The sequence below is a fragment of the Bufo gargarizans genome, chromosome 6 (assembly GCF_014858855.1).
Source record: "Bufo gargarizans isolate SCDJY-AF-19 chromosome 6, ASM1485885v1, whole genome shotgun sequence".
In the NCBI taxonomy this organism is placed as follows: domain Eukaryota; kingdom Metazoa; phylum Chordata; class Amphibia; order Anura; family Bufonidae; genus Bufo; species Bufo gargarizans.
The window spans coordinates 253874799-253889843 of NC_058085.1; the positions used below are offsets into that span (position 1 = coordinate 253874799).

The 15045-nt window shown below is 42.4% G+C and overlaps 1 protein-coding gene across 2 annotated transcripts in view; it reads right to left on the bottom strand.

Annotated features, from left to right (window-relative positions):
- Positions 1–15045, bottom strand: part of CCN5 (cellular communication network factor 5) — a 28618-nt gene that overhangs the window by 7868 nt on the left and 5705 nt on the right. For both annotated transcript variants that reach the window (XM_044298616.1, XM_044298615.1), the window contains exon 3: positions 3106–3357. In XM_044298616.1, the coding sequence (XP_044154551.1) occupies positions 3106–3357 (252 nt within the window). The remainder of the gene's footprint in view (positions 1–3105; positions 3358–15045) is intronic.

The following is a 15045-nucleotide window of genomic DNA, read 5'->3' on the forward strand; positions in this document are numbered from 1 at the left end:
ACTAGGTGGCCCTCAAGGACTGGGCAGACAGAACACCCTGGACTGGAGCAGAGCTCCAGCAGCAACGACAGCTGTACAACTGACTCCAGCCAGGGAGCCACAGGTAATAAAACACAAGTGACCACACCCAGCCAGGGAGTTAAACCTTCCAGTATTAGACAGAGGAGGAACCCGGAGTAGAGGAGCAAAAAACACACATGCAGACAACCCTGCTTTGCAACCGGCATGTACGGCAAAGGTGTCACAGCGTACAACACAGAGGCCATGACAGATATATTCACTTGCCACTGAACGTGACCATATAGCTCTGGGATGCCCTTCAGGGAGAAGTATTTCCTTCCGGGGACCCTCCATTGCGGTGTGCCAATGGCCACAAATTTTCTAAAGGCCTCCAAGTCCACCAGTTTATATGGCAGTACTAGATGGGCTAGCAGTTCCGACAAACCAGCAGTCAGCCGTTGGGCAAGAGGGTTATCCGGCGTCATCAATTTTTTACGCTTGAACATTTGGGCCACGGAAGTCTGCCTTCTGCCAGATGAATGCGATGATGGCACGGTGGAAGGTGGAGTGGAGGACAAATGGGAGGAGAGAGGAGAAGGAGAAGAGGCAGGACGTGGAGCGCCGGGAGTGTAGCTTTGTGGGTTCTGACGGCGTTGCTCCCACTTGGCTCGGTGATGGGAGGCCAGGTTCCTTCTTAAGGTGGTCGTCCCTAGGTGAGTGTTGGGCTTACCGCGACTTAAGGCATTGACAGCACAGTATGCAGATGGCAACACTATTGTCAGCAGCTGACACGTTAAAAAAAATCCCACACTGTGGAGCCATGTGCTGGCTTCCTGGGAGTGCCAGAAGTGACCGTGCATGGTGGATGGCTCACTCCAGATACATTTCCAGCCTTCTATTTGCCCACTGTGCCCTGCAAGCTCTGCCTGCTTCTCCTCCTTCTCCTCCATCTCTCACTCTAAACTCCCCTCCTCTTCCTGTCCATCGACACGTCATCATCGTCACCTTCACCATCACTGACATTTGAGATCTCTGAGTAGGCAGCAACAGCTGGAACCTCCCTCCTTGGGCTGATCTGGGTACTGTCGTCAAACTGCTGGGTGGCGGCCATTGCTACCTCCTGTTCCTCATCCGATGTCAAGAATGGCTGCGCATTGGTAAGGTCTGGGAATGGATGGGAAAATAATTCCTCTGACTCGAGTGGAGGGGCTATGGTGGTGGTGGTGTATTTGGGGGTGCACACAGCAGAGAGTGAGGAGGGTGCAGATATAGAGGATGAGGAGGGTGCAGAAGCGGAAGGCTGAGAGCCACTCCACCAACTCTGGTGTGCCCTTTGAAATCGCACATGCCTTCTCCAACTTCCCACTTACGTTCTGGTCTGGTGCACCTGCCCGACCCCTACCACCCCTGTGGAACTCTTCCTCTGCCTGTCATTTTCAAAATGACCCTGTGCCTAAGTCCCTAGAGAACAGCAGTATTTGTGGAAGTAGGCATATCGCACCCCTCAATCAATATTTGGTGGAAACAGGTATATCAAACCCCTTAATCTGTATTTTGTGGAAGCAGGTATATCGCAGGCCTCAATCGATATTTGATAGAAACACTTATAGCGAACCCCTTAATCAGTATTTTGTGGAAGCAGGTATATTACAGACCTCAATCAGTATTTTGTGGAAGCAGGTATATCAAACCCCTTAATCAGTATTTTGTGGAAGCAGGTATATCGCACCCCTCAATCACTATTTGGTGGAAACAAGTATATTGAACCCCTTAATCAGTATTTTGTGGAAGCAGGTATATCGCAGCCCTTAATCAATATTTTGTGGAAGCAGGTATCTCAAACCCCTTATACAGTATTTTGTGGAAGCAGGTATACCGCACCCCTCAGTCAATATTTGGTGGAAGCAGATATATCGAACCCCTTAATCAGTATTTTGTGAAAGCAGGTATATCACACCCCTCAATTATTTTTTTGCCACAACAGTTATATCACACCACCCTGTTTTTTTGGGGCAACAGGTATATCGCAGCCCTCAATCAGTATTTTGTGGAAGAAGGTATATCACACCCCCCAATCATTTTTTTTTGGGGGGGGGGGGGGCAACAGGTATATCACAACCGTTGCAATTAGTTGTTCCAATAGCGTTTGTCCCTCTATATAGCTGCGGTATCGCAGCAGAGTCGCACACAACTGCTGCACAATGCAAATGCACTATAATATACTTTCTATGTTAGACAGTATATTATAAGTATATCACACCCCTCAGTATATCACACCTATCGATAGCGCACCTATACCAGTCCATAAAAGGACTTTTGTGGCCCTATTAGCTAGCGTTTGGTGTCCCTAACAGCCTGTCCCTGCTCTACAAAGCAACCTCTCCCTACACTGGCAAAACACAGAATGTAAAATGGCTGCCATATCGGGTTCTTTTATAGGGTGGAGGGGTGTCCATGTGCTGAAACATCTCAATTGGCTGTCCTGTCGCACCTGATAAATGTTTAATGGGTTCGGTGCAATGCAAAAGAATATGGCGCCGGCGGTCATCGCCATATGTTCGCATGTTCAACGAATCTCGAACGCGCAAAGTTCACCACAAAACGACCGCCATCTCTAGTGTTATGGTCTGAGGAATGTTTTTGTGGAATTCTATGAGACCAAACATCATATACACCCATACATGACTGTCTTCCCTGGGGCGAATGGGTTCTTCCAGGAAGACAATGTGACATGTCACATGGCTGGAAATGTTTGACATTGGTTGGAAGAAGATGACCAAGATTTCCAAGTACTACCCTTGCCCCCTAAATCCCCAGACTTGAACCCAATTGAGCATCTGTGGGACCACCTCGATTGTTGGGTACGTCTATGGATCCTCCCCCCATGCACCGTCTAGCAGCTGTGGAATAAACAGCAGTCAGCATGGCTCCAGATACCTTTGACAACCTACCAGGACCAGCCTGATGAACTTAATGATCTGGATATTTGCTGGTGATCATAATAATGTGATTCGACTGGGTATATATTATGCATGGATATATTCTGGTCAAAAGATCACAGGTGAGAGGTCTTCTCCTTTTAAGGTTATATTTTAGTAATTTTACCTTGTTCCACACTGGTAAGGAGCTTGGACTCTTGGGGTTGATCACATATCCATTCATGACAGCACTTCCCTGGGACTTCAACTCTTAGAGGAAAGGGGCATGTTGGGCTTGGGAGCCTAACATCTTCACTGCACAGTGGGATACAGGTGACACCACCATCCACACATGTGCACTGGACTTTACAGCTGGGCTGAAAGGTTTCTCCATCTTCATACACTTTTCCATTGATGTTGCAGCTGTCACCCTGGTTATCTGAGGAGAGTCCATGTCAAAAATATCAGCAAATATTACCTCCTAGTCCTTTCAAGAACATAACGTAAATATTGTAAAAACATGCTCATTGTTGTTTTTCTGTTATTTAGTAACACAGAGATGGGCACTGAGATGGGTACATGGCCTCTAGTTAATGACAGTGGTTGGTTACTGAGAAGGGTACATGGGTTCTGTGAAAATGTAGCTGATGACAGAGGTGGGTACTGGGATAAGTATGGGGGCACTATGATAATGTAGTTGATCACAGAGGTGTGTACTAGGAGGGTTACATGGCCTCTGTGATAATGTGGCTGATGACAGATATGGGCACTGGGATGGGTTCAAGGCCTGTGTGTTAATTCAGCTGGTGATAGAGGTGGGCACTGGGATGGACATGTGGCATCTGATAATGTAGCTGATGGCAGAGGCTGGCCTACACTGCAGTGGCATATAGAACACATAGCAAACATGCTTATAATACACATATAGGAGCATTTATTAAAGTATTGCAGTGCACTCGTTTTCTGGCATTGAAAATTTGCTAATTTTTGCAACTTTTTGTCTTTTTATTTTATGCCATGCTTCCACTTTTGTAAAAAGTGGGTGTATGGGTCTACATGGGCTGACAAATTTAAGATTACAATTATCTCCTAGCTGGTATAGAGTTAAGATTCTGGTGCACAAATATGCTGAATTGCGCCCTGCATCTCAAGCCACCACAAACTATATCAAGACTAGAAATGCTTGATAAGTTCCCCCCTTTAGTGTTTAAAGTGCCCTAGTCCTCATATACCGTAGTGCCACACAATGAATTGACAGCACCATATAGTGCTTAAAGGGGTTGTCCCATGCAGGACAATTTATGGCATATTGATAGGGACAGGTCTGAGATCCACTACTATATCAATAATGGGGCCCTGGAGAGCAAGCTGTGCATGCGCTGTGGCAGGCGCAGCACTATTAAGTGCCGTTTGAGCTGTGGCATTAGAAGAATTTTGATATCTCTGACTTTTAGTCTAACCAGACTGTCTAGTAATTCCTCTAGCACCGTTCTATGGAAACAGTAGGTTTAAATAGCATACCAAATGCTTCAAATAACTTCTTTATTAACTTCAACTTTTCTTCATATATAACACTGCCATCTCCTCAACAGATAGTCCATGTACAAAACATGTGTTGAAAATATATCACAAAATGGTGGTATGCATAAGATGGTGGTTCAATTGTTCAATCTTGTCATTCAACATAAAATGGTGGATATATTTTTCTATTCAGTATCTGTGCTGTCACTTTAAGTTATTTAAGCACTTTATGATCTCTCTGAGAGGTATATCTGAGGTCTAACTAATAGTTCTACTTGCAGTATGCAGTTAGCAGCGACTATTTGCAGATTGGTTGAGTATGATCTGGTATGGTTGTATGCAATTTGGATTGCAATATGGAATCTGAATGCTTGCAATTTGTAGCTTTTAATTTGTATAGTTGCAATTGAATTTGCAATAGAACTTGCAATTGGTATTGCAATTGTATGGTTGCAATTGGTGGAACTGTAAGTAAACACATATATATCTAGTTCAGTATATAGTTCTAAACACAATACTAACAATTTGAACATTATATAACCGTTCTAAATACCTATTTTTGGTCTTTTGTTCCCATAAAACTCAGCTCTCAGTGGATTGAATGTCTCTTCAGTTCCTGTCTCTGGTGAATAATGATGGTAGCAGCAGGAGCTGGGGGAATTCCCAGACAGGCTGTGCGAGAACCTGGCTGTGATTGGTCTAGACTTCTGCCCAGCAACAACAGATTAACACTATGCATTCTTTTGTTTATGCTTTGTCACTGAGCTTACCTTACATTACAAAATGAATCTTAAAGGCATATTATCTTTTTCTGATTCTGTGAACACAATATATAACAGTTACATGACATCCAAAACATGATGTCACAGTAAATAACTCTGCTTTTGTCTTTAACACATAAACATAGGAACTGTATTAAGGCTATTGGCAGGTCTAGCTGTATACACATATAAGCTATTCTAGCAACCTAGGACAGGTCTTAGCTGGCCAGCTACACTCCCACCAAAATTACCTATAATTCTATGTTCTTAGTAGTGGGACTTTAACATGAATTTGAGGAATTTTTCTTCAGGTTCTCACCTCTCAAGTGTCTTTTATCACTCTCAAGTAGAACAACTGACTTCTGTATAGGACGTTCCAACTTGAGTGGAGTAGTGAGACGTTTTCCTTATTTGTCAAGTTTTGAGTCTCCTATTTGTAACAACAGTCTTCTTACTAGTTTTTCTTTAACCTTTTTAACTTCTAGAACTTTGGCCAATTCCCATTGACTTCTAGGTAAATCTTTTTTCTCTAACACTATGTCACCAACTTGGACATTTCTTCTGGGTGTTTGCTATTTACTTCTTAGAATAAGATTGGCTAAGTACTCTTTCCTCCATCTATTCCAAAGCTGTTCTGATAAATATTGAACTCTTCGCCATCTCCTTTTAGCATATAAATCCTCTTTGGTGAACTTGCCAAGCGGTGGCTGTATGTAATCCGACATAAGGTGAAGTAGATGGTTGAGCGTTAAAGGGTCCAAACTTGTTGGATCGTTGATATTATCAACTGTAAGTGGATGACTGTTAACAATAGACATTACTTCATAGAATGGGGTCCTAAGTGAAGCATCATCTATTCTTCTGGCGTTCTTTTTCAACACTGAACTTAACACATTTCTCACAGTTCTGATTTGTCTTTCCAAAACTCCTCCTGTATGGCTTGCATGTGGAGCATTCATACGAAAATTACACTGTTTCTGTAACAAATACTCAGTAACTTTTTCTTTATCGATCTCTTTTAGAGCTTTCATCAATTCATTCTTTGCTCTGACAAAATTAGATCGTTGGTCAAATCTAAGCTCTCTGACGGTACCTCTAATGGCTATGAAACATCTTAAGGCGTTGATGAATGCGTCAGTTGACATATCTTCTAACATTCCAGGTGAATTGCTCTGGAGCTTAGACATTTTACTATTAGTCCATATCTCTTGTACTCCTTGCAGTTATGTTTGGTGATGAATGGGACAAAATAATCCATTCCGCTATAAAGAAATGGTGGTGATGGGTTTACATGATCTTCCGGTAAATCTGCCATTCTGTAGGTCTACGTGCCTTTCTGCAGACTACACATTTAGTTATATACTTTGCTATAACTTTGCTTCTTTTCACAAGCCAGTAACCACCTTCTCTCAAACAGCTTTGGATAAAGCTTCTTCCTTGATGTAAGGATATGTTGTGGTAGTGATCAATAATCAATCTTGTGAAGGTAGAGTTTTTGGGTAGAATTGCTGGATGCTTCACTCTGCTAGGTAACGATGCATTTTCCAGTTTCCCTCCCACCTTCAGTATACCATCCTGCAGAACGTTGAATTCGAGCTACTACATTTATGACTGTATTCCATTTTGAACATTTGGCTAGTCTTTCAAGTATGTCATCTTGTCATCTTGACACTTGGCAGCAGTGCTCAATGTTTGTACAACTTTTAATTCTAGATCACCCATAGACAATTCTGTGTAACATTTACTGGGCGTGATTTCCTTTTCCCAAAGGAACTCCGGATCGGTAAACCAGTTTGAATTTTAAAATTCTGTTACATTCAGGCCTCTTGAAGCATGATCTGCTGGGTTATGCTTTGTGTCAATGTGATGCCCATGTTCCGGATTTGTTATTTCCCGAACTTTCTCAACTCTGTTGGCGATGGAATCTTCGAGCTTTGTTGTTTATGTATCCTAGGACAACTTGTGAGTCTGTCCAAAAATATTCTTCATCTATTTCCTATTCCAATTCTTCTCTCAGAAACTTGCTTACCATAACTACTGGCATCTGAGAAGTGAAGAAGTTCTATTTTCTTGTACTTTCCGAAATCATGATGTACAAAACATCTGGGTATCCCAACTTCTGTCTGCATAATTCTTGCAGTATTTCTTTTGCTCTGAGGATTACTGGGGCCAAGAATCCCAAGAATCCCAATGGATCAAATATAGAAGCCACTGCAACTTTCTCTTCAATATATACTTCAAAGAAGAACTTGTCGTTCTCTACATTCCATCCCAATCCAAGTACGTTCTGAACTGGAAGATGATCAAAATTGAGACCTACATTCTTCATTGTTACTGCACGTTCAGAGTCACTGATGGATTCCAGTACCTCTCTGCTGTTTGAGATGTATTTGTGAAGGCGCAGGTTTCCTCTTGCACATAACTCTTGGCTTTCTTTCATTAGTTTGATTGCAGATTCTGTGGACTCTAGACTTATGAGACCATCATCCACATAAAAGTTTTTCTTCAGAAAATTTGCAGCTGAAGGGCAATCCTTTTTATTCTGATTGGTCAGGTACTTCATACCATAATTGGCGCAGCGTGGAGATGATGTTTCTCCAAACAAGTGTACTTTCATTCTGTATTCTGCTGGCTCTGTATCTGTATCTTCGTCCTCCCACCATAGAAACCTCAGGAAGTCTCTATCTTCATTGTTCACATGAAACTGGTGGAACATCTTTTTAACGTCACACATGACCGCTACAGGATACTTTCTGAATCTACAGAGTACTCCAGGCAGAGTGTTTGCTTTTAGTAGATGATCATTCAATGCAAAACCAATGTTCTTTGCTGAGCAATCAAATACTACTCTAATCTTATCTGGTTTATTTGAGTGGTAGACACCTTGATGTGGGATGTACCGCACTTCTCCTTTTTTAGGTTGGTTATTAACTTTCTATGCATGTCCTTCTTCGAGGATACCTTCCATGAATAATCCTGCTTGAATTAGGGATCTTTTTCTTCAAACATTTCAATCTTGCTAGGGCAAGATTTCTGTTATTTGGCAGACGAAATCGTTCTCTAAAAGGTAAGGGCATTTCAAGATGACCTTGTTGATTCTGTTGAATATTTTCTTCTAGAGTGTGTACGAACTTTATGTTTTCTTGGGATACACTCTTTTCTTTAGAACTTATGTCTGCAAAGCTGGATTCAAGGATCTTGATTACTTTTGCTGGACTTACAGGTGTTAACTCTTGGACAGATATTCAATGACACAATCCTGTCACCTGTCTTGAGTTTGCGATCTGCTGTTTTCCTCCAACAACACCCCATCCTAGATCAGTTTGAACAGCGTAGGATTCACCCTTTTCTCCTGTGATTACCTTTCGTGGTACCAAGGCTTCGGGATAATCGTAGCCGATCAACAGTCCAACACCAAACTCCTTCAGCAGGGACATTTCATGAGATACTTGTCACAACCATGGTCATGGTCGTGACTCCTTGGGACCCGCATGCATTTGCCCGCGGTCTGGTATTGTTGTCAACCACAGGTGAGGGCTAGTATCTTGCCTCACGTGTGGTTGCCGCTGGCAACTTGTGGTTGTTGGGCAGTGGAGCAGCCTGAGCTGGTTGCTGGGTGGCTTGCTGTCCATGCGTGTGTTTATGTGTGCACTTTCCTTGTCTGGTGTGCACGGGGTTAATTGTGTGTATTCCCCTTTTAGTTGCTGTCTTCCCTTCCCTGGTGTGTGAAGGGTTAATTCCCTTCCTAGTGTGTGTGTACTGGGTGTGTCTGTGTGGGTGTGGCTACATGGACTATTTAACCTCAGTTGAGACCTGAGTTCTGAGGGGTACTCAAGCCTTGTAGTAAGGTGGAGGCACTCTCCTGGTCCCATATACCATCTGCCAGTGAGGGCCACCCTTGTGGTCATAAATTGTGAAAGTATATGTTTATGTGATGTTTAGTTTATGTCTATGTGGTGTCTGTTATTATTGCAGCTATGGTTCTGGGTCCCTGTGTGTCTATGTATGCTGTGTCCTTTTATGTTTGTGTGTGGACAGTCATCACTTGTGTCCAGGGATCCAGTCAGTGTGTCTGTGGCAGGTAGAGGTGGAAGTCTTTCACTCTCCTGCCATATCCATAGTCTGTTTATGGTTACATCCGATTGCAGCTCAGCCAGTTTTAGACTCCTGTTTCCTACCTACCTTCAAGGTCGGCTCATGCAGCTAGGAGTTAGGGTCGGATTAGGGATGCATTAGGAGGTGACCTGCTCCCTAATTCTGTCGTCCTGGCCGAGCAGCCACTAACATCACGTGGCATCGCACGGCTGAGGGTTTTCCCCATCCTCAGCCGTGACAATATTACAGATAGGTGCTCCCATTCATTGGCTGTTTCACAGGTAGGTGTGCGATCTCGATCTAGAGGTATATCGTCTTTTGTATAAGCTGGAGCTAGATCTAATGTGCAGTTTGAATGTCCTCTAACTCTCAATCCTTTGACCCTTTGACTGTTCACTAATGTGTCTCTCCCCGTCATTGTGGTGAGTTTGAGCGTCACTGGTTCTGTAGCCACTTGTAATTTCTTGCAGATAATGAAGGTGACATCACTCTGGGCATCCAGTAGCGCATAGGCGTATACCTTCTTGTTCCTCCTTTTAAGATTTATTATGCACACTGGTACAACCATTGATGTGCCATTGCTTCTCCTTCCCTCACTCTGCAAGAGAATACCAATACTTTCTTTCCTTCCTTAGTATCTTTAGGTATTGAGGATTTATCCTTCTTTGGACGTTTATTTATGTAGTGGCGTAGGATGGCGTCCTTTGCAAATGCTGCATGCGGCCTTTTTCTTACACTACTTAGTAACATTGCCTTTTCTTAGGCATCCAAAACACAGTTGGTTATCCAGCACAAATATTTTCTTTTCTTCTGGGGACTTCGCCTTCAATTGTTGGCACTTATGTATGGAGTGGTTCTCTCCACAGAACATACACTTGAAGGTAGTCTGAAGATTTATCGGTTCTGTCTCTCTATTGATCCCAGTAGTTACTTTGGACTTGCTCTCGTAGGTATCTGGACCTTTTAGCTGCTGCGCTGGTTGCAAAGCTAGTTGCTCTTGCACATCTTATCTCTCTTGCATGCCTTTCTTCTAAGGTTTTTAAGACGTAAGATGATGTTACTGGATTACATGCTATCCGTGCTTCCTCATTTTAAAACTTGGTAAATTCTTACCTAGATCTAACTCTTTAATCACATAGCGATTACATCTAGAAGCCACTTCTTCAGGTAGCTTAGTTAGCATCCTGTGGTTTTCTAGATAGTCGTTCAGTACTTCCAGTCCTTGAACATGTGGGATGGCATTGCTGCATGCTTGCAGGAAGTCACCATACTTTTGGAGTCTGAAGTGTTCTTTAGGACCTATTTTAGGCCAGTTATTCAGTTTCTCTCTAAAGGCTCTTTGTACTAACAAAGGATGACCATATCTTGCATTAAATTTTTCCCAAGCTTGTTTGTAGGCTTCTTTGTCTTTTCTATAGAAGTTACCTTCAAGAACGTCCTTGGCTTCTCCACCAACATATTTCTGAAGGTAGAATAACTTGTCAACTGGGCTGAAGCACTGATGCTCAATGATCATCGCAAAACTTGCCTTCGACTTTATGAACTTCAGTATGTCTCCTGAAAATACAGTAGGTTCCAGAACGGGAAGTCTAGCTAGGACTGTTCTCTGTGGTCTTGCAGGGACAATGGTTGTAACATTCTCCTGAGCATTGCTGTGGCATCTAGGAATAGAATCACCCGGCTCTATTTTCTCACTTAGTTCTGAATTAGGTGAGTCCTTTTCTTCAACTTTTCCGGTAGAGATAGAGGGTAAATTCACACACCTTTTTCCTAACACTGGACTAGGCCTCTCTTTGTTTTTATGAACAGGGATGGAAGGATAATAATTTATTTCTTCACTGCATGCTGGAGATTTACCTTCCATTCTCCTGGGCATATGAAGGAAAGTAGGAGTCTTTTTCTTCACTTAGTACAGATTTGAACCTATGACTACTCTGACTCTTAACTTCTTTCTGCCTTTCCAGACTTTTCAATTCAGCTTCCATTTGATGGCTCTGTGCCTCCATTTCAGCTTCCATCTGATGGCGTTGTGCATCCATTTCAGCTTCCATCTGATGGTGTTGTGCATCCTTTTCAGCCATCAGTTGACCCTGCACCTCGATGGTAGCTTCCAACTCAATTTCTGCTTTCTTGACAGCAAGTTGTTCAGCTAATTCCTTTTCTTTTGGCTGAAGTATTTGAGGACTCTGATATGTGGGTGGCACTTCTGCTAGCGAAGGAAGTTACACTTGAGATTGTGGTTCCCCCTAAGGACCTAGCATAGTCTCTTGTAAAAAGCGTGTTCATTCTACTTCTTGCTTTAACTTCATCATAGCTTGCTGCAGATGATAGTTCTCTCATAAGCTTTACTAAATCTTTAGTGACCGCAGTACATGTGTCCATGTTCCTTAGAATATCCTGGGAAGGTGTCGTAACTTCGTAAGCAGGTTGACATATGCTGCCATAAGCTCTGATTCAGATTCTTCTACCGTCTCTACCATATCACTCAAGTTCCTTTTTATACTTTCTTGCTTTAGCTTTCTACGAATGTCTTTAAGGTATGATTTACACTCCTCATACATTCTGGCAAACTTTTTTCCTTTTAATGCTGCTTCTTGCTCCAAATTTTCCAGCATCTTTGGGGTCGGTTTTCTGGCACATGATGAACGTCTTAGTTCATCTGTTTGGGCTATATTTGTTTGAGGCAAGACTAATGCTGCACCAGACTCTTCTACATAAGACAGGCTCCCTTGCTCTTCCCCCTCTACTCTATCTATCTTTGCATCCCCTAACAGTGGCATGGTAATACTAAGCTCAGACATTTTACTTTAAATGCTATAACAATCAATACAAATATTAAGAGTCCTTCCACTTTAAATGCAATATTGACAAATGCAGAAATAAATTACTTTCACTTTAAATGTAACAGCGATAAATTCAGGCAATAAATGACTCACTTTAAATGCAATAGAGACCGTGTAATACAAAATGTCCTTTGTTTTAATTTAAGTTCTTTATCTGAACACAAAAATGTCTCTTTATACCAAAGCCTATATGCAATGATAAGTCATAAACGGAAAGCTCTGACCTTATTCTGAAGAGCAGAATACTGCAATCTAAAGGATGCTGGAACAAATGTCTGTCTTAAAGGAGACTTGTCTTTTCTTGATGTGATGCGATGTTCTGTGCAGACTTGCGATGCTCTGTGCAGACTTGCGATGGTCTGTGCAGACTTGCGACGCTCTAAGCTGAGTTGCAATGTTCTGTGCAGACTTGCGATGCTTTGTGATGACGTGCGATGATCTGTGATGACTTGCCATGCACTGGCTTGGATACGCTGCTGCAGGCTTTGAGCCTAGTGGCAGGAAACTAACTGCAGTACGTGGTCTCTCCGTGGATAGCGGTGCAGGCACTTTAGCTCTGGACTTTGGCCTTCCACCATGTATCTCTTTCTCTCTCTAGGGATCGCAGGATGGTTGGCGATCTTTCTCTGACTATCTTGCCTTTGCTGTTCTTCCACTTTAAGAGTCGGCTGCAGTTTGACTAATGCACACGTTATGGTCTTTATGGTAGCTCCGCTGAGGTGTCTTTGCTTGCTCACTCAGGGAACAGTTGCTGCGTGGCGGTATATGCTGGCGCTCCGCTGCTCTAATGCGCTTTTTACTGTGCAAGTTACTTCGCCCTCTAAGGCCAATATAGTTCCACTGTGGCAGGCGCAGCACTATGAAGTGCCTTTTGCGCTGTGGCATTAGAAGAATTTTGATATCTCTGACTTTTAGTCTAACCAGACTGTCTATTACTCTGTAATTCCTCTAGCGCCGTTCTATGGAAACAGTAGGTTTAAAGAGCACACCAAATGCTTCAAATAACTTCTTTATTAACTTCAACTTTTCTTCATATATAACACTGCCGCCTCCTCAGAAGATAGTCCATGTACAAAACACGTGTTGAAAAGATATCACAAAATGGCGGTATGCATAAGATGGTGGCTCAACTGTTCAATCTTGTCATTCAACATAAAATGGTGGATATATTTCTCTCTTCAGTATCTGTACTATCACTTTAAGTTATTCAAGCACTTTATGATCTCTCTGAGAGGTATATTTGAGGTCTAACTAATAGTTCTACTTACAGTATGCAGTTAGCAGTGACTATTTGCAGATTGGTTGAGTATGATCTGGTATGGTTGTATGCAATTTGGATTGCAATGTGGAATCTGAATGCTTGCAATTTGTAGCTTGCAATTTGTAGCTTGCAATTTGTATTTGCAATTGTATGGTTGCAATTGGTGGAACTGTAAGTAAACACATATATATCTAGTTCAGTATACAGTTCTAAACACAATACTAACAATAGGAACATTAATTAACTGTTCTAAATACCTATTTTTGGCCTCTTGTTCTGATAAAACTCAGCTCTCAGTGGAGTGAATGTCTCTTCAGCTCCTGTCTGAATAATGATTCTAGCAGCAAGAGCTGGGGGAATTCCCAGACAGGCTATGTGTGCTGGTTGTGATTGGTGAAAACTCTTGCTGTGTGAGAAGCTGGCTGTGATTGGTCTAGACTTCTGCCCAGCAACAACAGATTAACACTATGCATTATGTTGTTTCTGCTGTGTCACTGAGCTTACCTTACATTACAAAATGAATCTTAAAGGCATATTTTCTTTTTATGCTTCTGTGAACACAATATATAACAGTTATATGACATCCAAAACATGATGTCACAGTAAATAACTCTGCTTTTGTCTTTAACACATAAACATAGGTGTATTAAGGCTATTGGCAGGTCTAGCTGTATACACATATAAGCTATACTAGCAACCTAGGACAGGTTTTAGCTGGCCAGCCACATGCACAGCAACCTCTCGATTCACTGCTAGTGTTTGGCAGTTTTCAGAAGTCTAATAACAGTGAATGTAGGGTGGCCATGCTATTGACCACATCTGGACTGTGTCAATGTGCTAGTTTAGATCAGAACACTTGGCCAGTAGTACTAAATAGCTGGACAGGAAGTGAATAAAAAAAAAACATGAGCTTGGTGGATTTTCCAGACAACTAAAGAGCCTTACTTAAGTGCCTTATAACTGATTCCTAGGTCCAGAACAGGCAAGTGCAGAAAGTGATTTGGTATGCTTGTAGAGTCAGGACTGGTATAATACTGCATATGTGAATATAATACTTACTAATGTTTATAGGTGACCAATATCTCTTTATTTTGCAGTGTGTTGTTCCTTAGTTGTCCACTAGTGTCAGTGCCATTAGAGTATGTGGTGGCCTCATTTCCAGGTGGTGATATGTACCAGTTCAATGCTCTATTAGGCAACATGAGTGATGTAAGTGTTGTCTGTGGCCCTGGATAAAACCAAAAATAGGCCCCATGCTGTAGGCGGCTCCAAATTGACAGAAGGTGAGGCAACACAACTAAACAAAGAAAACACAAGTAGATGGGGCCAGCAATACTATAGTGCAGCACAATATACCACCCCAGCAGAACCAAGTACCACAGTAAAGCACAAAATACTGATGCCATCACAGTCTGCAGGATGGCGATACAACTGAACTTAGTAGAGCCCTGTGGCTGGGGTGAAGTGCATAAGTACTTCATGCTCCTAGCATTTATTACTAATGACAGTATGAGATCATTATGTATCCAGCTGGCGGCCATGAGGAGGGCTCGGGTGGCCCCCTGGGCATAAGCCCACTGAGAATTTTCCCTCTAGGATTATGGTCAGTTCACCCCTAGTCCCAGCTTCCCAAGTGTCAGGAGAAT